The sequence below is a fragment of the Gopherus evgoodei genome, chromosome 1 (genome assembly GCF_007399415.2).
Source record: "Gopherus evgoodei ecotype Sinaloan lineage chromosome 1, rGopEvg1_v1.p, whole genome shotgun sequence".
NCBI classification, from domain to species: Eukaryota; Metazoa; Chordata; order Testudines; family Testudinidae; genus Gopherus; species Gopherus evgoodei.
Genome location: NC_044322.1, coordinates 162,648,652 through 162,675,662, shown reverse-complemented (window position 1 = coordinate 162,675,662; position 27,011 = coordinate 162,648,652). Strand labels below are relative to the sequence as shown.

At 39.8% G+C, this 27,011-nt stretch overlaps 1 protein-coding gene across 1 annotated transcript; it reads left to right on the top strand.

The window, feature by feature from the left end:
• Positions 1–2,883: 2,883 nt before the first annotated feature.
• On the top strand, positions 2,884–18,747 carry ETS2 (ETS proto-oncogene 2, transcription factor). The gene is made up of 10 exons (XM_030577677.1): positions 2,884–3,117; positions 7,402–7,473; positions 11,048–11,168; positions 13,013–13,132; positions 13,458–13,658; positions 14,673–14,756; positions 15,668–15,889; positions 16,014–16,277; positions 16,895–17,013; positions 18,121–18,747. Exons 2-10 carry the CDS (start codon positions 7,402–7,404, stop codon positions 18,334–18,336), a joined length of 1,419 nt encoding a protein of 472 aa, XP_030433537.1. The 5' UTR covers positions 2,884–3,117; the 3' UTR covers positions 18,337–18,747.
• The last annotated feature ends 8,264 nt before the right edge of the window (positions 18,748–27,011 follow it).

Here is a 27,011-nt window from a genome sequence, read left to right as displayed (position 1 = left end):
GAAATAAACTTGAGAAAGTTACTGTGGAAGGAATGGTGGGTCATCACAATAGGGAACGACAAGCAAGTAGATGGATGGCATGTGGCATGCCACTGGAAGATCAGCTGCTGAGTACTTAAAGTTAGTGATGGATCGTGAAGGCTTTAGAAAATTCTGCTACAATGTCACTGATACTCAGACTTGAATAAATGGATTTACTTACTTGTGCAGACACCTAGGCCTGTTTCCCTTAACCAGTAGGATAGTTCTGCACCTGTATTAGTAAATAGGATTCTGCATAAACTACTGCTCCCTTTGAGAGAGAGGGCAGCAAGACAAGGCAGTTGAGATTTTATATTGACAGGAAATGCCTAGGGCACTTAATTTTGTTAACCAGGAGACCCTATTAAGATTTAGTTTTGTTTACATAAAGTCTTAGTTTACTCTGCATCCCTTGAAACAGTTAGTCAGAAATAGACTATATTGAAGTTCAGCTCAGAAAAGATGAGAGACATAGGCTTTAAAATATCCGCTTAGGTCCCCGGAGAACTTGAAAAAGCCAGCTTGTGCTGTCCCCTAACACAACAAAAAGTCACGTGACCAATGAAAATTTCATCAGTTTTATCAAAATATTTTTTACAGGATACAGAAAGAAGAGTTAGTGTCTCAGACAAAGCAATATAATCAAATACATAACGCTGGTCTCTTGCAAACTATCTTAAACCTAAAAGGTCCATGAATGTTATCATCGTGACTCTAGAAATAAATGAAGGAGGAGAAAGATCAAGACTCAGAATAAATACACTGCAGTCCTGCAGGTAAAGAGGTGTCCAGGTTTTCTTCACAACAAAAAACACACTGTACAGTCAGCTCTAAGGTTTTGTTGCTGGAGGCAACCCAGAAGATTGAACTCTCACTTGTATTCCCCCAGTTCCCTGTTGCTTACACTAAAAAGAAGAGCCAATAAATATTTAACTGTCCCAAGATATTGTCTGTCCTTTCTATGTGGTAGAGCAGGATTTCACACCTGTCCCAGAACCCTGGTAACATACCTAAAAGATTTTGTAGCCTCCCAACTAAATGAATAAGATGAAATGTCTTGGTTTTGTATCTAAAACTCTTTCAATGGTATGGGAGCTGACTACTTGGAAATCATCTCTGTGCGTGATTCTACAGCAACTAAAAGAACAGGAGTACTTGTGGCACCTTAGAGACTAACAAATGTATTTGGGCATAAGCTTTCTCTGTGTATATCTATCTTCCTAGTGTATTTTCCACTGCATGCATCCGATGAAGTGGGCTTTAGCCTACAAAAGCTTATGCCCAAACAAATGTGTTAGTTTCTAAGGTGCCACAAGTACTCCTCGTTCTTTTTGCTGATACAGACTAATAGGGCTACCACTCTGAAACCTTCCTAAATCAACTGTGAGCTGCTATCAAGCTGATAGCAAGATGTGTTTCAATGAAAGGTACTCAGTTCTCGAAGATTCATATATTTTAAGGGCAGAAAGGGCCATTATGACCATGATCTTTTGCCATAACATTTCATCCAGAAATTCCTGCATCAATCCCATAATTTAGCATTTGGCACGGACACTTCCCCATCAAAAATACTGAACAGGCATGGAGTGCTTGGAACAAATTACTACATTTGTGCTTTTTCATCCTTAGAAGTATCTACAGTGATAAATAGAAAATACCCAACAAAGCTATTTACATAGGTTACAGTGGCCCTGGGGAAACCCAGTATCAGTTTAATGTGATATATCCTCTACCATGACACTCAATACTGTCCAGGCTGGAAGGCAGACTTGGAGAATTATTTTCATGTTGCTCTGTGCCCAGGAGCCTGACACACCTCATTTTACAGCAGTGTGGATACATCATTTGGTTCAGTTAAAAACTAAATATTTTATATGCTTGTGACGTTCTTAACTTCACAGATTCCAAGGCCAGGAGGGACCAGAATGATCACTTAGCCCAGTGGTTTTCAACCCCTGGGGGTCCGCAAACTATGTGTAAGGGGTCCGCAAAAGGCTGTCGTAGCCACAGAACAGCTGTTACATTCCTCGGGTCCACGGGCCACGTCTAATATTTTCAAAAGGGTCCGCTCCTCCATTCACAATTTTTAGGGATACACAAATGAAAAAAAGGTTGAAAACAACACTTAATTTGTGTCAGGGCTGAACCCTGGCACCTTTAGGCTTGGAAATTCATAGCCCTGCACCTTTGGGCTTGCTGCACCAGTTATGATTATTTAAAAAAAAATTGTTTGAGTCCCAGCACCTAAGTGTGTTCTTTCATTACAAGTTAAGCACTGGTTGAAAAGCACTGATCCAGTCTGACCGCCTGTATACCAGGGGCCACAGAATGTCCCCCGAATAATGCCTAGAGCAGAGCTTTTAGAAAAACATCCACCCTGGGTTGCAAACAAAATCATCGGTGATGAAGAATTCCCCAGGGCTCCCGGAGAGACTCACGCCCATCTCCCTCAGAGGATGCAGGTATTTCTTCCTCCTCGCTCTTCTTTTGTGACGGGAACTCCTCAAAGGCAGGCTGGCCCCCTCCCTCCAGGGAAGAAAATAACAGACAGAGGAGAGAGGCGGGGCCCGTAAAGCCCCAGCCCAGGCTCTCTTCGCACCGCGGCGGGGGAGGGGCGGCGGCTGTTTGCTTGGCAGCCCAGACAGGCTCGAAAGGACAACAACCGCGATAAGAGAAGGAAGCGGCTCTTCCGCCTCCTCCTGTAAGGCGGGGAGGCTGGGCCCGCAGGCAGGCGAGCTCCGCCCCCTTCTCCTGCCCGCTGAAGAGGCAGCGAAAGGCTCGGGGGAGCGCACAGAGCGGAGCGCGGCACTTGGAGACGGCGGCACTGGCGGGCACAGGCAGCGCCCACGCACCGCACCGCACCGCACCGCACCGCACCCCGCCTGCGACCGCGCGCCTCTGGCTCGGGCCAGCCCTCTGCTCTGCTCTGCTCTGCTCTGCTCGGCGCGGGGGCGGGAGGCTTGGCCGCGCAAGGGCGGTTTCGGCTCCAGACAAGGCAGCGGCGTTTGGAGGAGGGAGCAGCAGCAGCAGCAGCAGCAGCAGCGAGCGCTGGGTTCGGACCGCTTCCCTGCGGGACCTCGGCTCTGGGCGGCCCAGGTAAGGCGCGGGGGAGGCTGGTTGCGTTGAAGGGGGCGCTTGGCAGCCGTGTGGATCCGCTGTGCCTCGTCTCACGCTGCGTCTGCACCGATGGGGTGTGGGACAGCTGGTAGCGAGAGCCGAACAGCCCCAGCTTCTGCAGCCGCCCGTGGAGTTACCGCCAGACCGCAGCGGGCGCGGGATCTGCCCCGGGGCAGCTGCGCCCAAACTTCGCGGGAGGGAGGCAGGAAGAAGCTGCCTCGCGCTCCGGCGCGGGCAGGGCCCTGTGCGCGGAACCACCCTTCCTCGCCTCTCGGTGCACCCCTCGCTAGCCCTGCTGCTCCCCCGCCTCGGGTTTGGAGCGAGAAACAAGCCCGAAAGGGGATCGCTATATTTTATACTGGCGACTGAGATGTCACAGGTTAAGTAGAGGCGAGAGTCGATTTGGAGGCAAGCGGAGAGAGCAAATCGAAATTGGTTTTTGGAAGATTTCCCCCCTTACAGGGAGGTTCTTCCTAGCCTTGCCGATATGAGCAATATTTAGCAGTTCTTTTAGCCAGGCTGGTCTTACACTGAATTGTGAGTTCTTGGAATCTATAGCTGGGTTATGATGAGCTCCTTTATTCCACTAGTGTGGTAGGAAGAAGGTAGCACATACTTAAAAATTGTTTTATAAATTTTCTGATACTCTGGACGTTTGAGCAGTAGGTTAAACATTGGAACTCAGGGAAGTCCTTTGGATGTGACTGAATGTTGAGGGCAAAGAGTTGGTAGGCAGATACCTCAGATATTTTGGTTTAGCTTAAGTTTTAAAGGTTGTGTCCTTGTTTGGTTTTGTTTGCTTTTTTTTTTTTAAAGGTCTAGTTGCATGATTTCTACACCTTACTTTTTTATGGGCAAGTGTGTCAACTGTGTGACAAGTCATCTGTCTTGTATTTAAGGCAGCATCACTACTAACTGGAATCAATTTCTAAGTTTAACTATTAAAGAGCTTTCTTGGGTGTGTGGTTTTTGTTTTTTTTAAAGCCCATTATAAAAACACTTGAAGTCTGATAGAGTTGTGCTTGGGAAGAACTGGTGGATCTACCCTGTGAAGACTAGCTGCTTAGTTAGGTCTCAAATATTAACACTGATTCAGTTTTTCTTTTGAATGGGTACAGGCTTACTCTAGGTAAAGGAAGTATCAGCTTATGGCTGAAAGAAGCTGACCATCATTCAGAAGTATTAGTTAATTGCTTGATCCTGTTGAGTCTGTTCAGGTTCACCCACTCTGTCAACACCTGTGCATGGCTGAAAGGTGTTCTGCTGGTTAGGCTCATTGTAGCCAATAAGAATCAGTTGTCAGTGTTTAGTGGAGGAGTGGGTAGTGAGGCCTAATCACACTGAGCTATTGTGCCTTTTTAAGAACTTGAAACAACAACATTCACCATCCCAATAAAATACTCTAAGTCTCTCTATTGCAAAGATCTGTATTGCACACTCACTCCGCCCAGTTTATTTTCCAGCATACTAGTGAGTTCCTTATCACCAAACTGGAAACCTTTGCATCATTGGTAGATTGCCCAAACTGGTAACACTATGAATAATCCTTTCATTTGTCATACAAGTTGTACTTGAAGAATTTGATCAAAGAAAAAATATATTGATGAAGATTTTGGCACATAATTGTGTGGTACAGAGTCTCTTTCCAGCTGCCTTCAAAACATTAAAATACTGACAAGTGAAAGTGACTGTGTATGCTTGAAATAGCAAGCGAGCAGACTGGCATAGAGAAGTAGTGACTAGTTTAATATACTGGAAGAAATGTCTGTGATACTATTTTTTTTTAATAAAATACTACTTGTGAACACTTACTGAGACAAATTAAAAAAAAAAAAAAGACAGGTAAAATCTGGGCCCTCTTGAAGTCATTGGCAAGATTACAATTGACTGCAATGGGACCAGGATTTCACCTGAAGTCTTCAGACTAATCACAATAAACAATGGGCCCAAAATTAAGATTATTGAAAACATATGCAAAAGCATTTCTGCATCATAAATTGCAGGTATACTAGAAGTTCTGGCTCATAGCTAGATATTATTAAAATATAAGGAGGTAGTAACTTAGAGACTAACGAAGTGGGTATTCACCCACGAAAGCTCATGCTCCAAAACGTCTGTTAGTCTATAAGGGTGCCGCAGGATTCTTTGCTGCTTTTAGAGACTAAAAAAAGCTTTAGAAATTTTTTATACTCTGAAAAGGAGCAACAACAGGATTAGCAGGATACGCTGTTAATTTAAAATTGTAATATCTTCAGGGAAGGGATCGGGGACACTTGAGTGAATTTATGACCTGAACTGTGCAGAGGTCACTATTCGTTACCAACACTTTCATAACAGAGATGGGATATTTTGTTCTCATTTCCACAAAATCGCACCAATTAGCATTTTCCATATTTAGGTGGAGTCTACCTGACTGTATTGTGCCTCAAATGCAGTTGTTTTCTATTTTCAGTTGAGTTTTGTATGTGGAAGAACAGTTGACACTAAAGCCAAAATGAGCATTTAAGTTTAAATATTTAGGATTTTAAGTGATCAGACAAAGGAGAAGAGAGAGAGAGAGAGAGGCTGGTTTCATTGGTTTGTTTATATAGATACTTTGGATGTGTATCATTTCAGCAAGCTGTATTTGTTTTGCTTAGTTTCTTTTGAGTACTTCATTTTTTTTTTTAACACATGTATATAGAAGTAACTAAGGGGGGCAGAAAGAATTTAGTTTTTCTAATAACTACAGCTTTGCTGTGGGAATGGTGGGGCTGACCTTTTCCTGATATGGCATTTATGGACTAATACTAGTTCCTATACACTTTCTGTGAGGGTGGAGAAGCCAGCATTGTGCTAAGACAAAGTGAAAAGAAAAGTTTTTTTTTAAATGAAGTGTCTCAGTGGAGTCTGATAAAGCATTTATGTTCGGTATGGTTTGTCCTTATAAGCCAGAGCAAGGTCCATAAGCCTATGTTCCTGCCTTCTGTTTGGGCCTCCCTTGCTAAGTGAGCTACTATGAATATGTCACTATTTTGTCAAACATAGATTTAGAACTAGTCATAAAATCACACCCAATTCTGTTCCTTGTATTATAGGCCACAGAATAGTATTTTTACGCCACTGCAGACAAGTCTGTTATCAGTCCCGTTATATTACAAACCCTCTTAAGATGTTGAGTTTATAACTGTAGTAAGATATTTTAGGCAGAAACTTGGCAGACGGTTGATACCCAAACAAATATTTTTACCAAACTTGGTTACATTTTAAGTTATGAGTGTGCAAAATGGTAGTGTAACACTTCGGGGATATTTTCTTTAATAAATACTCAGATCAGTCTTGGAATAGACTCTGTTGTGATTTCCATAAAAGGGGAGAGAATGTAAAATGGGTAATAGTTAGAACATCTACCATCCAGACACAGTCAGCTTTTTCAGAGATTCGTCTTGCTGCATGTTCCTTCTGATGTGTCCAAAGTACCAAACTCTATAGTGTTGTGAAATTACATTTGCTCATAATGGGTTGTTGGTTTATTTTGCTTAGTCTCCAAATACTCTTTAACTGATTGTCAAAGAGTAAATAACTGAAACTTGTATCCATCTATCAGAAGCTACATTTTCTCAGGCTAATAATTCACATTATAAACAACCTGTATTCAGTACTTGATTGTATGTACTCTGGTTGTCCCGAAATTCATATGTCTAAGATTTAGTTCCAAAATATTTTGAGTGCAAACAAAGAGGACTCCTAAATCTTACACGCAGCCCCAAATCCTTAGTTGGAAAGGGAAAGTTGTAAGTCCTTTATGGGTGGTTAGTAAAAATCCAGTAAACTAAGTCAAAATTCAAACAGTGAAAACATGAACACTTAAAGCAGTGGGACCAAAACTTGAAGATACCTATGGATAAGAAATAAATACTTGGCAAGCAGAGAATTTCTATAGGCTTGTAAACTTAAATTCAGCAAACTTAGGCATTAGGAAGTCTTTCATCTTGTATATGTGAGAAGGATCAAGCTCTTAGTATACATGTCTCACACCATTTTAACATTAATGATTTTGATGGAGTTCATCCCAATTCAAATGTGTAAATCAGGCCCAGTGTTGAGGACATAATACTCAAGATGAAAGCTTTCATATTATTGCCTTGTCAGAGGATTCTCTGAATGAAGCATTTTGTTGTATTACAAGTTTATGGTCTACAATAGAGTAGATAAGGTGCTGCTTTTAATGGACTCTTACCTTCTGCAAGAATAAGTTTTTCATACATTCTGTGTTCATTTCAGATGAGTGACATTGGAATCAAGAACATGGATCAGGTAGCTCCAGTATCTAACATCTACAGAGGAATGCTCAAGGTGAGTGTTTTCCCTGGAGAGATACTAAAAACAAGTGGCCTAATCTCCCACTCCATGCACACATTTCTCATGTTAGTGAGAGACATACATATGCATGCTGATGAGAGACTACGCTAATTACATTTGGGTTCCTTTTTGTTGACCCTTACTTCTATAAGATAAGGAGCAAGCACTTTATACCTAGCCATTTAAAGCACCCTGTTTAAACAGAAAAATATACATTTGCCAAACCCATCCTAAAGATTGTAAAGCAAGATGAAAAGTCAGATTCTGATTTCCAATCCATTGAATTCAGTCAGAATTGTGTAAGTATGGGCAGCAGAATTGGGCCCTAGATGTGGTCTTTCTATATTTAACTTCATGCAAGGCTGTCAATGTATTTTAATAGGACTGATGTATATAAAAGCATTAGTCTAATATCAGGAAAATTAAGTTCTCTGTGGTTATGTGCAAATCTACCAAATGAAAATCTAGAGTAAAAGGCATGAAAGCTATTCAGTCTTATTTGTAAGAAACAGTTGTTGCTTTGAAAAATACTTACAGATCAAGGACGGGTTAGAAAAAAACAGAATTTAAAATTTCATTTTTGTAACTGTCTGCAAGGGCATTCATGTAACTAATTATTTTTTTGTAATTTATTCATGAAAGGTCTTTAGCCAGCATTGGTCACTTGTATTGTGGTGATCAAGGCAAATTGAATAAAGACCTGTTAAACTAGAAAGATATGAGAAATGCCAGTGTTTCAGAGACGGTATCACAGTCTCATTTGAAGTCAATTGCAAATGTTTTGGTTTTTTTCTTCAACTTGCTTATAAAATTTGTTTTGCTAACCAACCATATTTTCATTTAATAGAGCATAATAGGAAGCTTTGTGAAATTTGTGAATTGAGTGCTCTCCCATGCAGGAGTTATGCCAGGCACAAAGGAAATTGGAGATAGATTAAAATTTGTCGCAATCTTATGTCAACCTTTAAGACTCTCTATTCCACCACTGCATAGCTGTTTCCAGTTCTTTTGGATTTGCTTCAAGTTTTGCACTGTATTACTAAATTTATACATAACTGCCATGAAACCACATAGTGCTTGCTTGCCTCTCTTTTTTTTTTTTTTTTTTACAATGAGTAAGGCGAGCAGAATTTATCCCATATGGGGTTTTATTACCTGTTCAGAGCAATGTTCAACATTAACTAATACATTCCTCATTTCTGAAATGAGACCAGGGTACAGTATGCTTTCTACTCATTCATATACTACTGCTTTTTTCCAGTGAGTCATTGTAAGGGTCATTTTATTTACACAAAATACAGGAGTTTCCAGATTATGTTGAAAGAACTTGGCCTTTCCTCTAGATACAAATGGTGAATCAGAGCTATTATCTATTAACATTTAAAGCATTTTAGTAGTAGACCAGCTTTCACAGGTAACAAATGTTTCAAGTCTCTTTACTCTGACTTTTCTTATTGTTCATGTACATATGATAGCAAATTTAATTAGTATGAACATTATTACTTTGCTGGTCAGCTCAGTATACTTTTGGAAGACTTCTAGATTTTTCTTCATGTCAGCCTCTTCCTTCTGTGGATGATGGGCTGCTGTGAATTACACACTGAATTGTATAGCAACTTTTTATAAAAAACAGTCTCAATACTACTTTCAAACCAAAGTGTCTTTCTTGAATTTCTGCCCTGCCAGTTTACAAAAAAAAAATAGCACCATACACCAAAATAGAGAAGCTGTAAACTCCAGAAAGGAACCATGGTTGATTCAGGGAAAGACGAGGTACTTAATATGCTATTCTGCAAAAACAATTTAAGTTAGTACAGTCAATTGAGAGCAGATCTGTGTTATGCTGAGGTGCATTAGCTTATTCTCAACAGAAATTTGTACCTTGACTTTTAAGTGGATGCCTAAGCAAATGGGAACTATCAACAGATATTATATGTGTTTCCTTAGTCTCTGGCTCCCCTCTACTGCAGATGCTCTCATATGGGTATCCCTGCTGTGTTCTGTAGCTTTCCAAATACTGTGCCCACAGGTTTGGGTTGTGGTGGTTTTGGGGTTTTTTTTTGTTTTTTTTTTTTTGTTTTTAAATCTCATCAATGGGAATTTCTAGTGATAGTCTCTACCTGTTGCTACAAATCTTTTTCATGACTAGTTGGCATGTTAATTATAAACTTATTCAGCTCACTTTTGTAGAAAAAGCTTGTAACTCTTAGACATATTTACTAAGAAGGGGTGCATGTGGCCTGGGAGATTCAGTAATAACTTTCCATTTACACAGCACCTCTCAACTAGAGCACTTCAGATTTTGAATGATAGACAAGATTTTCAACAAATATTTATGATCTTTAATAAAAGTGACTATTAGCTCATCAGAAATCACTCTCCTTTTTCCCTCAAACATTCCATTATAGCCAGTCCTACTTATTCTTCATTTGTTTAAACTAGCAAAGGCTCATTAGAGACTGCTGAGGATTAACAAGGTGCTTTTTGTGAAATGCAGTAGTTGGTACAAATCAGGTAACGTAAACCATAAAATAAACCCAAGAAAAGACTCTACTTCATAAATCATGTAAAACAGTCTTACAACCTTAAGTAATGTGGTTCAGATTAAATATTTCCAAAAATGTAAGTAAACCTACTTGCATCTTCACATTGGCAATTATTTTGTTATAATTCACTAGTCCTTCTAGTATAATTAGCGCTTAAAAGAAGTCATTATCATTAGGAGGCTATTAAAAGGCTAAAAATGATACTAATCTCTCTTTACAATTTAGCAATCAGTTTAAAATTTAGATGCACACCTGTTAGAATTATACTTCAGTTACAGAAAAGGTTAAAATAGCTGCTAGTTGTGCCTACTGTAACTAAAGTTTGCAGTTTTCATTGTATCTCCTCAAGTTTAAAATAGTCTGGTATCTTTGAATTAAAGATGCAGCTGTCACTGTAAAGCAGCCTACTTTTCGAACACAGTCTTGCAGAACGCTGCCTCCAGTCAATAACCGATCATCTGGGAATTTGATCCTCTCACCTCTATGGAGGTAGAAGCATAAAAGCCTAATTGGAGTGATTGAACTTCTAACAATTTAATACAGGCAGCATTGTCTTTGAAAAGATTAAACAGCTCTTTGGCATCTTAGTGTATCAGAGCTGCACAGTCAAAAATCAGAAGGCCAGATCCTCATCTTATGTAAACCAGCTTAGCTCCAGTGAAGTCAGTGATCTATTCTGATTTACACTATCTGTGGGTCTGGCCCAGAAGGACAGGAAATATAAACATTAGTTAAATATAGCATTAGCTTATTTTCTATAATGTGTAGCTTAGTATTCCACTGTTCATGTTGCTAAAAAGGTTAGCATAGGACATACAGAATGTGCCACACAGGAAAGTTACAACTGCTGTTGGAACCTTAATTTTATTTTAACTATACAATCCTTAACATTACATTATTAATGATTAGATGATATGTACATTATCTCCAGATATGAACTTAACCCATCTTTGCAGTTGCTGTTATCAGTGCTCTAGCAGAATACTTACACTGAATATTCTTTTTCTTAAACTGTTTTGCAGCATCAACCAGCATTTGACGTCTTTGATGTCACAAGCTCTTTGTTTGCAGGATATTTTCCCTCATTAAATGAAGATCAAACCCTTCAAGAAGTACCAACAGGGTTTGATTCAATTTCTTATGGTAAATATGTTTTGTTTGTGTTTTAGTTTGATCAGCCACATCAGTCAAAATAGAAAGTGCTGGGTTCTCTAACTAGGTTTCTGTCACTGTTACCTACAATGTGCAACAATAAGTCTTTAATAATAGAGAAGACTTTTGTTAATATTAGTTTAAGGCTTCAGTCCTGCAGACATTTACATACATTCTTAAGTTTATTCACATGAGTAGTTCTGTTGCTAGCTTACAACTTCCCATACTGGAAACCTACACTGAAGTAGGGTATGGTCTGTAGGAGGCCAGTTAGGCATACTGGAGCAGAATTAAAGAGGTCTTTGGATATGTGTATCTGTTAAGAGTAACATTACTAATAATCTTTATCTCCCTTTACTTGTTCATTTCTATAACTCAAGTTGGTGTATTTTTAAAATGGGTCGAGACAGAATATTAGAACTCTATTTATTTAGTCCTGCTGAACTTGTATAAATGTAGAACTCTGCAAGGTCCTTGGGGCCCCTTTTCCCTCAGGTTTATTTTGCAGCTTTAGAAACTTTGCATAAGTAGTACATTGAAATCCTTGTAGCAGGACTGGACTCACTGAAAGTTCTCCATTTGCCCTCACCTCAGATCTCTCTGACTGGCTTATTCCCAAGCTACTCAGATACAGTGGTGATAGGTGTTTCACCCAAGTTTTTATTCAGCCTTGCAGTGAGCGCCACGTGTGTGCAGAGGTTCACCTGCTTGCTCATGTGGAGCTCATTGCAGGCCATAGATAGCTAGATTAGCTTTGTAGCTTTATGCATAGTCCTAAAGCCTGACAGTTTATCACACACGTATGCACACTGTCCCTGTGACACTAACATTATTAGATGTAGCAATTATTAATAACATGAGTGCAACCTAACTTTGTCAGCCACCATCTGTGCACTTGTTTTCAAAGATCTGTGGAAAGTTGAAAGTTTGAAGAGGTAGTGACAAGCTAGTTCCAAGCTAGAGGGAACCTGAGGAAATGTTAGACACCAGTCAAAAAAAAGTTAACTGGATTTGATATTCTAATGACACATAATGCAAAAACAATTTTACCAATCTTCTTCAAACTTTTCTTGAAAATGCTCTTTATTTCCAGAAGAGGTCTGGACATTTTCATGCCAAATCTTTCTAATAAAGAAGATAGGATGGGGGGCTAAATTATTCCTTTGAATGGAAGTGGTTGCAGCATTAACTAAGGAGTTGATTATCTAGATTATGAATTTATAACAATTTATGGCTGCATAAAATTCAGTACTATGATCATCAGCCAGTTACATAAATTTGGCATTGGGAACTAGCTTGTGACCAAAAACATTTTACAGTCTAACCGTTGAATAAGGCATGACAACACCACAAATTCAATTGACTGATCAATGCATGAGTGGGTCTGACATTCAATCTAGTGCAGTGGTAGATGTACCCACAAGCCTGCTCATCGCTACTGCCCTGCCCGTTACGTAGTTCTCGAGCTCGGTGCAGGGGATCTGGAGTTGACAAGAGATCACTTGGCTCTCAAATTTATAGAGGAGGAAAAGAAGACGAAGCAGTCTTATTATTTTCTAATAAAGATAATTGACTCTACATAACACATCCATATTTCGTACTACCAGAGTCAATCTGAGTCTGCATCGTTAGCTGCAACAAAATCTTAAATGCTGGCATAGAACTAATCTATTGCATACAGATAAGGCTTGCCATATTTGGTCCCATTTTATAGCTGGAAGCCTCTTCTGCTTGTTCTTTAAGTAACATAATGGATTTTCCATTGTCGGTCTGGTTCATTAGCCTAAATGCTAATGTTTCTCTTTCCCCCCCCCCCCCCTTCTTCATTCTTTTAGAGTCAAACAGCTGTGAATTGCCCCTCTTAACCCCATGCAGTAAGGCTGTGATGAGTCAGGCCTTAAAAGCTACTTTCAGTGGCTTTGCAAAGGAACAGTGTCGTCTGGGTATCCCGAATAGTAAGTGCTTTCTTTTTATAGCCTTTCTAGTGCAAAAATTATGCTGATCAGTTAGATGGCAACATAAGAGAAGAGAAAGTAAACTGAGTTCATCCACTGATTAAAAGAACAGAGAAGGAAAAATTAGAGCATCGATTTAAAATTAAGAATAAATCGTTGATATTTGAGCTTCAGAACTAGACATCCTAGATGATTTTTTAAACATGAGCCCTCACTCTCAATATCCTTTTAACTAAACTTATTAGGTCCTTATGAATGTAAATATTAAGAGTTGTCTCTAAATGTAATGTTCTTTTTCTTCTCTTCTCCCACTCCCCATTTGCAGATCCTTGGCTGTGGACTGAACAGCAGGTTTGCCAGTGGCTTTTCTGGGCTACCAGGGAGTTTAGTTTGGCAAATGTGAACTTTCATCAGTTTGTCATGAATGGCCAAGACTTGTGCAACCTGGGCAAGGAACGTTTCTTGGAGCTAGCTCCTGATTATGTAGGCGACATTCTGTGGGAACACCTGGAACAGATGATAAAAGGTAACTAGATAGCCAAAAAGGACTCCTGCTCTGTGATTCTAGCAAAGCAACCCTGTAAAACACAACTGTGATGTATTTCACCAAGTTGTGGTTCTGTAATTGCCTAAAAAACTCAGAATTTTAAAATGTTTAAACTTTATCAAAGGTATCTTTAAAAAACTTATTTTCTGGAGAGCATAAAAGCAATCATCAGTTGTCACTAGTTTGTCAATCACTGCCAGACTGTGCAGTTGTCTCAGCAGCAGTTTTGTAGAGAATGGTCATTCTAATAGAAGGGATTAGGATATATAGGGATGCAATATATAATTCAAATATGGAAAACAAAAATGTAACCAAAAGTCAGATTAGGTGAATTCATGTTACTAGTGACTTTTTTACCAGTGTTTTGGAATAGGTCAGTGAATGAATGTAGGAGTGACAGAGACTTGAGGGTGCTTTCATTGAGACAAAAGAGGGATGAGGACAAATTTTGTCGAGAGGCTTCACATGGATGCAGGGATCTGCCCACCTATATCATCTGACACGATGAGCGCTAAAATAACTATTGGAAAAATAAGGGAAAATGTTTTTTTCTTTTCCCATTGTTACCATAAGCTACCTTTCATTTAAATATTTGTCAAACAACCAACTTTGGAAGTTGTGTTTCTTTTGTCTAGCGGGATTTTGGTGGTTTTGCTTTGTCTCTTCACTGTTCTAGTCCTGCGTGTAAAACACTTACCTAATGCCTGGATCTTACAAACTTTTAAGTACACATATAATTCCCTTGACGTGCATGAAGTTAAGCAATTGCTGACGTGTTTGCGGGATCAGGGCCTTATTGCAGATTTTTAGACAGAATAAATATTATAATTCCATTGGCGTGACACTTTTCCCTACTAGCAGTTTTATTTCTTTGAAAGTTTGATGTTAGGTGACTAACTTCATGTAACTGTCAGAAATACCTCCTGTTGCTTTGAAGTTCCCCGTAATGTCCTGGTCAGATGTGTAAAAAGAATATTTTTGTTCTATTTTCAGACAGTCAAGAGAAGAGACAGGACCAATATGTTGAAAACTCTCATCTTACCTCAGTCCCACACTGGGTCAATAACAACTCATTAAGTAGGTATCCTGATTTGGTTGGTGTTTAAAATCACTTCTTTGGCTTTATGCTGCATGTGATATTACACACTGTAATTCTGCAAGTTGGTTTGAACACTGAAAATAATCAGACTAGATATTTTCTTGAGGCAAATCCTTGGAGTCAGTGAAACCAGGAGGAAAGAAGACTATGTGAACTACTGTGGTTAATCAAAAGTCTTGATTTGTGCAGAAAATTTATGAAATTGCAAATTTTGTTTTTGGTACATGAATTGCCAAAAATCAGGTGTTTAGTACAAACTGGCCATTACAACTACCAGGCTAAATCTAAAAACAGCACTGATGGGATCGAGCAGGAGTCATATTTTGGTCCTTTTTGGCAGAAGGAAGATGGATGCCATATGGAGTCTCGGAGGGCAGATGGGAGGGAGATCACAGACCAGTGGCCCTCTCCTGACATCTTTCTCTCCCCCCCCCACACCCCCCAAAATACTGCTTATATGTATGAGGTTGTATTTTCAGCACATGTCTCTTAACTGATTAGCAGATTAGCAAGAGAGGAATCCTGCTATGGACCACCTAGCCCCCTCCCCATGTGTTCTGTCATTCTGGGAAACCACAGAGAGCTATGTGCACAACTGGCAATCTGTGAATCATACACCAGATACAGGTTGTGTGATACAGAACCTGGTTCAAACCCTAATGCAGTCAATAGGAGTCCTTCCACTGACTTAGACACACAGCCTATCATTCCTACCCAGTCAGGTTTTCCGCTAAAAAATACTTTTTAGTGGCATAACTGTATGCCTGTGGTGCAGTAGAAGGGTTGACTTGTTTTTGTTCTGCTTACATGAGGGTATTACATTTATGAGAAGGACTGTAGTGAATAACTAATCCATTCATTTTTTTTCTCCCTCTCCTTCCCACTTTAGGTTTTAATACAGAACAGGCCTCTTATGGTATGCAAATGCATAGCTATCCCAAAGCCAGCCTCCTGAGTGACTTATGTCAGACTTCTGCCGGACCAAATCTCCTCGGCCCAGATCAAGACTTTTCCATGTTCCCCAAAGCTCAGTTAGAGACAGTCAATGTGAACTACTGCTCCATGACCCACGACTTCACAAACAATCTGAACTTGCTGATAGATAACTCTGGTAAGATTTACCTTATCCATTTGCTAATTATTAGTTCAAGGCTCTATGCTCTGTGCACTCTTTTCTTAACATGGTTTATACATACAAAATAAAGTGAATAACAACCATTATTTAACTTTTTTAGGTAAGCCCAGAGAGCATGAATCCAGTGACAGTGGCACAGAAAGTTATGAAAGCACAGATTCTCAACTTCAGTCCTGGAACAGCCAATCATCTTTAGTGGATGTACAGCGTGTGCCCTCTTACGAAAGTTTTGAAGATGATTGTAGCCAGTCTCTCTGTCTGAACAAACCTACAATGTCTTTCAAAGATTACATTCAAGAAAGAAGTGATCCTGTAGAGCAAGGGAAACCAGTTATACCAGCAGCAATTCTAGCAGGCTTTACAGGCAAGTGATGTCACACAATATATCTCTTGTTCTCATGTTTCTGATCCCTTGTGTGAGTATGTCCATTTTTGATGAAGTGAGGTTGAGAGGTACTCTTCCTTACTCATTGTTCATGAATGACTTCTTCACTAATAATACAATGTTCTGGTGTAAAAACCAGGCTATTAAAACCTGGAATGCATTCTATTTTTGGTAGCGCTCCTCAGTCTAAAAAAGAATGAAACACAGACAAAACCAAGGAGTTCACCAGCACTGACTCACCCACTAAGCACTCATCCCTAGAGTGCTTACTCAGGCAAAATGCTCATTGCTGGAAGCTTCGTCAGGGCAAGGACTTTAGGGTTAGGACTGTAAGGCTTTAAATATAACTTCTAGCAGAAAGGAATGAAGTGAGGGGAGAAGCAGAGCTTGGTTCAAATAACTACTTTGGCCACTATTTTAATTCAAAGTTCATTATAATATATCCTTCAGCAGATTGCTGTTTAAAGAAACAGTTGTCGTTCTTTGCCTCAGCTAAACATCTTAAAATTATATCAGATAAATCTTAGGATTATGGTATGGGTCTTACTATATCCCTTAGTTATGGTTAATAATATTGCTGCTCTTGGTTTTTACAGGCAGTGGACCTATACAACTGTGGCAATTCCTTCTGGAGTTACTAACAGACAAATCCTGTCAGTCATTTATTAGCTGGACTGGAGATGGCTGGGAGTTCAAACTTGCTGACCCAGATGAGGTATGTGGCTAATTGTGATTGAATAAAAAGCTAGGGCCTGATCCTACATCCTCCATCAGTGAAAGGCACCCCTTAAGGCAAAGTGTTTACAAGATCAGGAGTCTCTGCCTCCTGTAAATGCTTTACTGTACTGTCTGGGTGACTTCAAGAGCATCAGTCAAGTACCTAGGTGTATGTAAAAGTTTAGTGTATTATAGCCTTACTTTGCATGCTGCCTTTTATGTTTATGTTTAACTTACAGCATTGCTTAACTGTTTAAAGAAAGTAACTTAATTGATAAAACCTCTGGGAATTGAGAGAAACATGGCAGATGCACAGAGTACTGAGGCCTTCAAAAGTCTGTTTTCAGACATGCATCAAAAGACTGCTGTAATAACTTGGAAATTAAAACTAGTCATTAACAGAATAAACTCCACCCCTCTAATTGATGGAATCACTTTCTGATGTAGTTAACGGGCCTGATCCAAGGACTACAGAAGTCAATGAAAAGACTCCCATTGCCTTCAGTGAGCTTTGGATATGGCCTTAAGTGACTTCACATAATTCAACTTTCACTTTACACTCCTCTCTCACATGGGAGGTGGTTGTTCTTTGAGAAAGTGCAAGAGAAGAGGTTAAGGTGAATTCTTCTAACAGCTTGGCAAGGTGCCTCATGCACCCATCCACTGTGTATTGGTGTCATGTTCATAGACCCTAGGTCTTAATCCTTTTAATCAAAGTCTGGCCAATAACTCAATCAGAGATGGTTTGAAATTAAATTAATGGAGATATCCTACCTCCTAGAACTGGAAGGGACCTTGAAAGGTCATCGAGTCCAGCCCCCTGCCTTCACTAATAGGACCAAGTATTGATTGTGCCCCAGATCCCTAAGTGGCCCCCTCAAGGATTGAACGCACAACCCTGGGTTTAGCAGGCCAATGCTCAAACCACTTGAAGGCTTCAGCTTTTACTCACCCAAGTATCCTCACTGATTTGATGGCATTTGAACCATCAAAATGACTTGGTAAATGGAAAAATTAAACTTATTTAGCAACCATCAGCTAACTAAGATAGTATGCTTTAATTAGTTTTTGCCTTTCTTCCCCCCCCACCCCTTTGGGGCTGAAGGTGGCACGACGGTGGGGAAGGAGGAAAAACAAGCCAAAAATGAACTATGAGAAACTAAGCCGAGGCCTGCGCTATTATTATGACAAGAACATCATCCACAAGACATCAGGGAAACGCTATGTGTACCGGTTTGTATGTGACCTACAGAACCTGCTGGGGTACACGGCAGAGGAACTTCATGCCATGCTGGGAGTGCAGCTAGACACAGAAGATTGAGCACTGTAATATCGTGCAAAACTGGCAAAGATTGCAAGATTTTGAACTGTGACTAGGACCTATCTGCAGTTGGTCTTGACTGTTCAGATTGGTGCAACCGTTAAGAAATAAGGACCTTGAACTGGTTTTGTAATCGAGGAAAGCTGAAGGAAGAAGTGGCCTTATTTCATCAGACGCAATGGCTTCAAGTATTGCTGCACCAAGTTCTTTGGAGCAGTGTGGCGGATGGCATAGTGCCTAGCTCTAACTTGAAGATATGAAAATGCTCTCGGGTTAAATGTTTTGGCTTTTTACACTGCCATATGATTATGGGTTGGTTTTAATACCAAAGGTTGGAGAGTGACCAGTAATACATCAAGAATTCTAGCTCAAAACTTAACAACCACGTTGCTTACATGATGATATGCATTTTTTAAAAAAACTACATAACCTTTATTTTAAAGCAGAGAGCGACACAAATTTGTATTGTAAATTTTATTACACAACATGTTAGGTACAGAAACATTTTGTTTTATGTTTCAAAACTAGGTGTAGCAATTATTTTTTCCTTTCAAGGGAGAGTGGAAAAAATCACATCATTTCAAGTCAGTTTGTATATATTTATATGCTGCTTCCTGAAGTTCTTTATTGTTCCTATTTAACAGATATTGTATAATGTAATTTAAACTAATTGTATGTGCATTTGAAATAGGAAGAATGTAAACATTTTGTTTCATGTTTGAATAGGACATGTTGCAGTTTGAGGAAGTCTGTAAAATGCCTAGTAGATTATACTGTAGGCCTGCAATATGAAAGTTTAGATGGAAGGTATTGGTTGAATATTTTGCCATAACTGTAGCTGGCAAACTTTTGTTCATTTTGGCATTTTTACAAGAAACTAATGTAGTCTGGAGCATAAAGGGCCTGTTTCTCCTAACTGAAAATGAAAACATTAACATGGATAAACAGTGCATGTTTTTTCACTTCTATGCATGTCCTGTTAAAAACAATTTTTTTTATATAGAAGCTTTTTTTCTGGTTTATCCCTGCTGATTAAAATATGAATTCTATTTTTGGAAATGTGGCTTCTTTTTCAGAGATCAAGAGGGATTTATGTAGCAGCTATTTTTTACTGCAAAAACAGATTCACTGGAAAAATGTAATTTGTAAGAGCTTTATTTTTTATCTGAGCTTGATGTACATTGAAGTGCGTTTGTACAGTGTGAAGGAGGAAAAAATACAAATCTTTATTAAAACATCTTAAACGGAAAAAAATGCGTAATTTAATTTCTGTTAATTCCTAAATATTTTGATTAGCTCTCTTACAGTCCTTTGTGGAAATACATTCTGAAGTCACAGACCTGATTCTCTTCTCAGACCAGTGTAAACTGCAAGTAAGTCCACTGAAAAGAGTTGAGGTACCTCAGTGTATAGCTCTTGTGGAAAGAGAATCAGGCACTAACTTTGTAGTGATGTTTAGCTCTGTGCAGAACACATTGCACAAGGCTCTATGCCCTTCCTCAAACAGCCTTGTGCTGACACTCTCTTTCCCCCCCTTACTGCTAGAGAGTACAGTACATACGTCTGATTCAAGTTACAAAACTTCTCCAGACAGAGGATGAACATAATATTTTCAAGAGTTTTTTTAACTCAAGCTGGCATTGATAATTTGGATTAAGATAAAGTATGCAGTTATGGATACACTTATTCCAGAATAACTCCATGCTCTGTAAAAAATCCACTACAACCTATCCCCAAACTGGTACATGTGTTCCAGGTACATAACTCCCACTCATGTTGAAAAACATTCCCAACACGGCCTGGTATGGAATAAGAGCCACCTTGCAAATACCATGAGTCATTTGTTTTCTTCCCCTCCCCAATAAGATGATAGGCCATAACATGCCAGTCATTCTTACGCTTGCCTTTCTCTAAAGGAGAAAAAATGGAGGAAACAATATCAAGTGCTTTTAAAAGAGAAATTTTCCTTGTTCTAGTAGGTACAAAAATGAGCCAAATTCTGCGCTCATTGCACTGGATTCAACCTGCTGTAAAAGCAGAACGGGTAGTTTTATAAAAATGCTCTTTAAAACACAGTAGAAAAGCTCTCAGACTTGTTCTTCTAAATGTCTTGGATGAGCTGGTCAGAATCTCACCTGTCAATGGCCATATGATGCACCATGAACTTTGAGGTCTAGATCGTGCACAGGGACTGCCCTTCTTTCTAGCCTTTCCATGACAAGGAAAAGAGGGGAAACACAGTACTCACCACCACTATTGCAGGCCCACAGATGGGGGTCTGCTGAATTTAGGCTGCAGATTGTAGCTGTCCTATCAGCTAACGAAGGAATGTATAGCTTGAACAGAAATCCAGTTTCTAGGGGCAAGGTCAATGGAAAGGCACCCAAAATTTTCAGTGATATTTAAGTCATGCCATTAGAGAATATAATGTATTACATTGTAGATCTAGAAATAACTTGCTTCTAGCCTGGGTTTCTTGAGGGTGGGGGGCAGGAGGCATCAACGTATTTCCTTTACAGCCATGTCATTGTCTAGTCATATTTTTCTCTTTCTGTACTACTCTCCTGCTTTCGATTATAGGGTGTTTCAGCTCTAATTTCACTTTCAATATATATTTCCTAAATACAGCTCTAACAGGTTATTGTTCATAGGATAAGTTTTGTGTTTAAATGCTCAAATTCAACAAACTTACATCAGTAGGAACAAGATCTAAGCTACCCGCATTAACATGCCTCTTGTATGACTTGAACCCTGAGTGCTGTTCTCATGGGATGGACTCCACTTGAGTAGGGAAGGAAATAGACTTCTGGGATGGAGATTAGCACAACTGATTAAAAGAGTTTTAAACTAGGCTCTCTAGGAAGATGCTCATGTGATCTGCACACCTGATTTCAACACGGAGAGGGAGGAAAATCAAGTAAGAAAGGAACAGCAGGTGATTAAGAGAAAGCAGCAAGCCTACAAGGAATGGAAGATGAGAGAGTGTGACAAAGTGGGACTGTTCTTAATGTTTCCTCTGAATACTGTGTGGGTGCCTCAGTTTCTGGCCAACACTCTGTCTCCTGGCACCTAATAGCCTGGGCCCTTCCCACCTGCAAGGGGATGCTAAAGGTATGGAAGACCAGAGAGGTCAGGTGACCTCTTGGCCCGGGAAAGGAACTCAGCAGAGAAGGCTGGAGGGGGTTTCAGTTTGGACCTGGCTGGGGACAGGAAGTGAGGGCAGACAGGGTTGTCTGGCTCACTGGGCCCCAAAATGGACCTGGCTGAGGGGTCCCGCTCTCTGCACCTACAAGCTCTGTTTTAGACTGGGTTCCTGTCATCTAATAAACCTCTGGTTTACTGGCTGGCTAAGAGTCATGTCTGACTGTGAAAAAGGGGTGCGTGCAGGACCCTCCGGCTTCCCCAGGACCCCACCTGGGCAGACTTGCTGTGAGAAGTGCATGGAGGCATATATGCTGAATGCTCCAAGGTCAGACCCAGGAAGGTGAAGCCATGTGAGCTTCTTGCCCTGAAGACAGTCTGCTCCAAGGGAGAGGAGGCTCCCCAAAGTCCTGACTGGCTTTGTGGGGAGCAGTTCCAGAGCATCGCCCAGGGACTCTGTGACAGAGGGATCAGCAAGGAAAGCAACCTCTTGTCAGAAAGTGTTGGGATAAAGTGGGAACTGCCAAAAGCCAAGCAGAGTTGGACCTTGCAAAGGGAATTAAAACCAATAGTAAAATGTTCTATATAGCCATACAAATAAGAAGAAAGCTAAGAAAGAAGTGGGACTGTTAAACACAGATGATGGGGTGAAAATTAAAGATTAACTAGGCATGGCCCAACACCTAAACAAATGCTTTGCCTCAGTTTTTATTGAGGCTAATGAAGAGCTTAGGGGCAATGGCAGGGTGGCAAATGAGAATGAGAATATGGAGGCAGAAATTACCACATCACAGGTGAAAGTCAAACTCAAACAGTTTAGCTGTACTAAATCAGGGGGCCCAGGTAATCTTCATCCAAGAATATTAAAGGAAAAGTGCAAGCCCAATAGCAAGGATTTTTAATGCATCTGTAAACTCAGGGTCATACTTTATGAATGGAGAATTGCTAATATAGTTCCTATTTTTAAAAAAGGAGAAAAAAGTGATCCAGGAAACTACAGGCCTGTTAGTTTGACCTCAATCATGTGCAAGTTCTTGGAACAAATTTTGAAAGATAAACTAGTTAAGGACATAAAAGTGAATGGTAATTGGGTAAAATACAAGATGGTTTTACAAAAGGTATATTGTTCCAGACCAACCTGATCTTCTTTGAGAAGATAACTGATATTTTAGACAAAGGAATGCAGTAGATCTAATTTTCCTGGATTTCAGGAAGGCATTTGATACAGTTCCACTTGGAAAATTATTAATTAAATTTGAAAAGATGGGGATTAATATGAGAACTAAAAGGTGGATAAGAAACTGGTTAAAGGGGCAACTACAATGGGTCATATTGAAAAGTGAACTGTCAGGCTAGAGGGAGGTTACTAGTGGAGTTCATCAGAGATCAGGCTTAGGACCAATCATATTTAACATTTTTATCACTGATCCTGGCACAAAAAGTGGGAGTGCGCTAATAAAATTTGCAGATGATACAAAGTTGGGAGATACTGCCAATATGGAGGAGGACTGGAGATATGACTGCTCCCTATAAATACATCAGCAGGATAACTACAAGGGAGGGAGAGAAGTTATTCAAGTTAAGCACCAATGTGGACACAAGAACCAATGGCTATAAACTGGCTATCAACAAGTTCAGGCTTAAAATTAGGCAAAGTTTCTAACTATCAGAGGGGTGATATTCTGGAACAGCTTTTCAAGGGGAGAAATGGGGGCACAAATTTAACTGGTTTCAAGACTGAGCTTGTTAAAATTTATGGAGGGGATGGTATGATGGGATTGACTATAATGCTATGTAGCTGATCTGCAGCTGCTAACCACAAATAGCTCCAGCATCTGGTGATGGGACATTAGTGAGGGAGGGCTCTGAGATGCTATAGAGAATTCCTTCCCAGGTGTCTCGCTGGTGGATCTTGCCCACATGCTCAGAGTCTAACTGATCACCATATCTGGGGTCAGGAAGGAATCTTCCCACCAGGTCTGACTGGCAGAGACCCTGGGTTTTTTTTAATCTTCCTCTGCAGCAGGGGGCATTTGCAGGTTTAAACTAGTGTAAATGCTGGATTCTCTGTAAGTTGATGTCTTTATATCATGATGTAAGGATTCAGTAACTCAGCCAGAGGTTAGGAAACTATTACAGGAATGGGTGAGGTTCTGTGGCCTGCAGATTAGATGATCATTCTGACCTTGAAGTCTATGAGAACCCAACCATTTGCATTGTCATATTAGAGGATGTGACATAGATTGCATATATTATATAGGGTTATGGTATGCAAAGACAATTTTTAAAAAGGGTCTTCTATGTGACTGAAGAACAAACCATGTAGAAAACTTCTCTTTTCCCACAGCCAAAGAAATGACTGCTAAGTTCTAATAAATTCTCCCCATTCCTAAAGGTCTGACCCAATTGTCCTTCCAGATATGAAGACCTGAATGCAGATCCTTCCAAAGCCTGTCATCTCTGTTCCAGAGACAGCCAGGCTGTCATAAAGTAGTACACTGAGTTCCTTCCTCACGTTGAATATGCTGCCTTGATCTATGAAGTGCCACCTTATTAATGAGTGAGGTGTTGCAGGGCCCTGTCCAGTCTTCCTTATTCAGGCAAAACTCCCATTGACTTCACTGAGTAAGAAGCCAAAGTGGCTGCTATTATTCTATTTCTATCTCTGTCACAGTCTTCCTGTGACCTTGAGTAAGGCACTTCAACTCTGTGCCTCAGCTCCCCATCTGTAAAATGGAGATGATAAAGCTTCCTTTGTCCATCTGGGGCTGTCCCTTAGTGTCTGTACAATGCTTTCCACAATAGGGCCCTGAACTCAGGTATGGCTTCCAGCTATTAACCTCATACAAATAATAATAGTTCAACACCTTTCAAAAGTATTTAGTGTCTATGAGACTAGTAACAGCAAAGTCTTTCTCCATCTAACATTAAGGGCCCATTTAAATTTTAAAAAGACACATTTTGCACTGATATTCCAAAGACATACGACTAAATTCTGCAGTGACTGAGATCAATGGGGTTGCACAGTGTCTACGTGCAGAATTTGGCACTTAATATTTAATAACTTGTAAGATGCTCCAATACCGTGATCCAATATAAATGTCTACCAGTAGATAGACTCTGCAATATTAATTTTGCTAAGGAAGTACACTGGAGTAAAAAAAGAAAATGAAGAAAAGAACCTGTAATTGTGCTATGATTAGGGTTTAAACTATCATGACATTTCACATGCAGTTTTAATATAGGAAGGGGAAAGATTGATTTTTTTTGCTATAACAGGACTGGCTGCATTCTCACAGCTACAATTTACACAGATCTTTGTTCATTATGAAATCAGCAGCTACTTTTTTGCTGCCCTCACAAAGTAGTATGCAAATATCAGAGTTACAGAATTGCCAAATCTGACACATTTCAGCTTAACTTGCTTTTATAACTTCTTCTCTCTTTCTCAGCATGTAGCTTTTCATCAGTTCAGGCATATGTGTTCACAGCATTGTGACTGTTCTCTTGCTTCATATGCTAGATATGTGACTGATGTCAATGCTAAAAGGAAAGTGTATGGGGGGGGAGAGAATATGTCCTTAAAAGTGAGAGGAATTCACATTACAGGCCAATGTGTATGTTCCTTCATGAAGGAGTCCTATATTTCATATCTAATGTGTGTCATGTGACAGTCATTAACCATGTAACGTATACATTTATTAAAAGTAAGCAAACTATATAAACCCTCTGTCTCAGAAAAATTTGCCCCACTCAAATTGAGATTTTCTAATGGTAGGTCTCATATAGAATAGAAATGTTTTGAACATTTTCTGTGTTTGGGGATGAAGGAACAAAGCTATGCCATTTTCTGTTCTCCTGCCTCTCTCCTTCTTGGCATTTATTCTCTGACATAAATAATAAGGCTAGTTCCTTGTGTATTATGAAATCACAAAAAAAAAGTTTTCATTCTCTGGAAGAAAAAGTCTGTTTCATATGTTTCGTGGGTAGACAGTAAAATGGCCCAATCCTAGTAGTAAATGGTTTATAAATTGTGACATATAAATCAGAGGCCAGATGCATTCTAATGTAACGCCCTGGGAGTCAGCATTTTAAAACCTAGTTTTTCATTCCAAGCTTTTATTATACTGTGGATCACAAAGAGGACAGATTTGTTCACTCCAGTAAGGACCAGATACCTTGGAAGTCAATAGAACAGTGCCCATTTATGTCAGCTGAGGATCTGGCCCCTGCTGCGTTACTAATTAATGTGAATTTTAGCTAACAAAGGTTAATATCTATGAATTTACAGTGAACATGCAAATGTACAAATCAATAGCAAACAGAATCACTGTTGTGACAGATGATCCCAGGATGATGCCCTGCCAAAGATAAAGCCGGCTATCTGAACAATTAGGGAACAAATCCCCCTCCTAAAAACTGATTTCATGTTGAAGATAGTCACATCTCAGTGGTTCAGGAGCCAAATTAGTGAACAACACTGCCCAAAAGAGTCACAGTAGTGTGAATTATTGTTTTATTTGCTATTTTTATATATATATTATTCTCACAGCAAAATGACTGGCCAAGTATTCCACAATTGGTTAATAACATAGCAAAAGCATCCTGATTGGTTAATAACTTAGTGTGTTTATCAGGTGCTGCAGGAGACACATTAAAGAGCCACTTGCAGATCCCAAGCCTCAGTCTGAGTGTCACTGATTTAATGTAAGGTCACAGATGAATCAGGCAAAATGTGATTCTCTCATTTAACTTAAGGGTTTTCACCATGGAACAGGATGACTTTGGCAAAGTGAAGGGAATGATGCACTTGTAGGGTAGAGGAGGAAGAGGTATGAATCCAACAGAGAAACCACTTCTGCATTAATAACACAATCCCTATTCACCCATGTCATTTGCTGAGAGCCCACATCCCTTGCTGAAATAAGGATCAGCCCCTAGATCTCCAGCTTTATGTTACTGCCACTTAGCAGGCTGGTCTAACTTGGACAATCTTTACATAAGGATTAACTGTTTTTGAATAATTCCCTGTTCCCCTAGGATCCTAGACACAACACTCCTTGTCTTCTGCATCAGGAAAGTAGGTATGGTGGGTTCCTTAAACAAACACGTGCATTGTTGCCAATGCAGGCAAAATTCTACTCCTCTTAAAGGCACTTTGTCAGGATTGGAAGGTTCAAAATACAGCCTAGCTTTTCCATATACAGTATATCAACTCATAAAGTTCATAGGTTTCCCCCGCCCTCATTTTATTAGGCATGTAATCAATTAAAATATACATAAACATCTAACCAGACAAAACTTACTGAACATTGAGGGAGCTACTCAGCTATGAGTAAGTCCATATACATGTCTTCATACATTTATAATCATAGAATCACAGCTGGGAAAGACTCTGAGTCCACACCATCACCAATACCAATGCTACTAATGCAGGATTGTTCCAATTCATTGCCCAGTCCAGTTTCCAATTCATTGCCCAGTCCAGTTTCCAATTCATTGCCCAGTCCAGTTTTAAGTGAGTCAAGTAATAG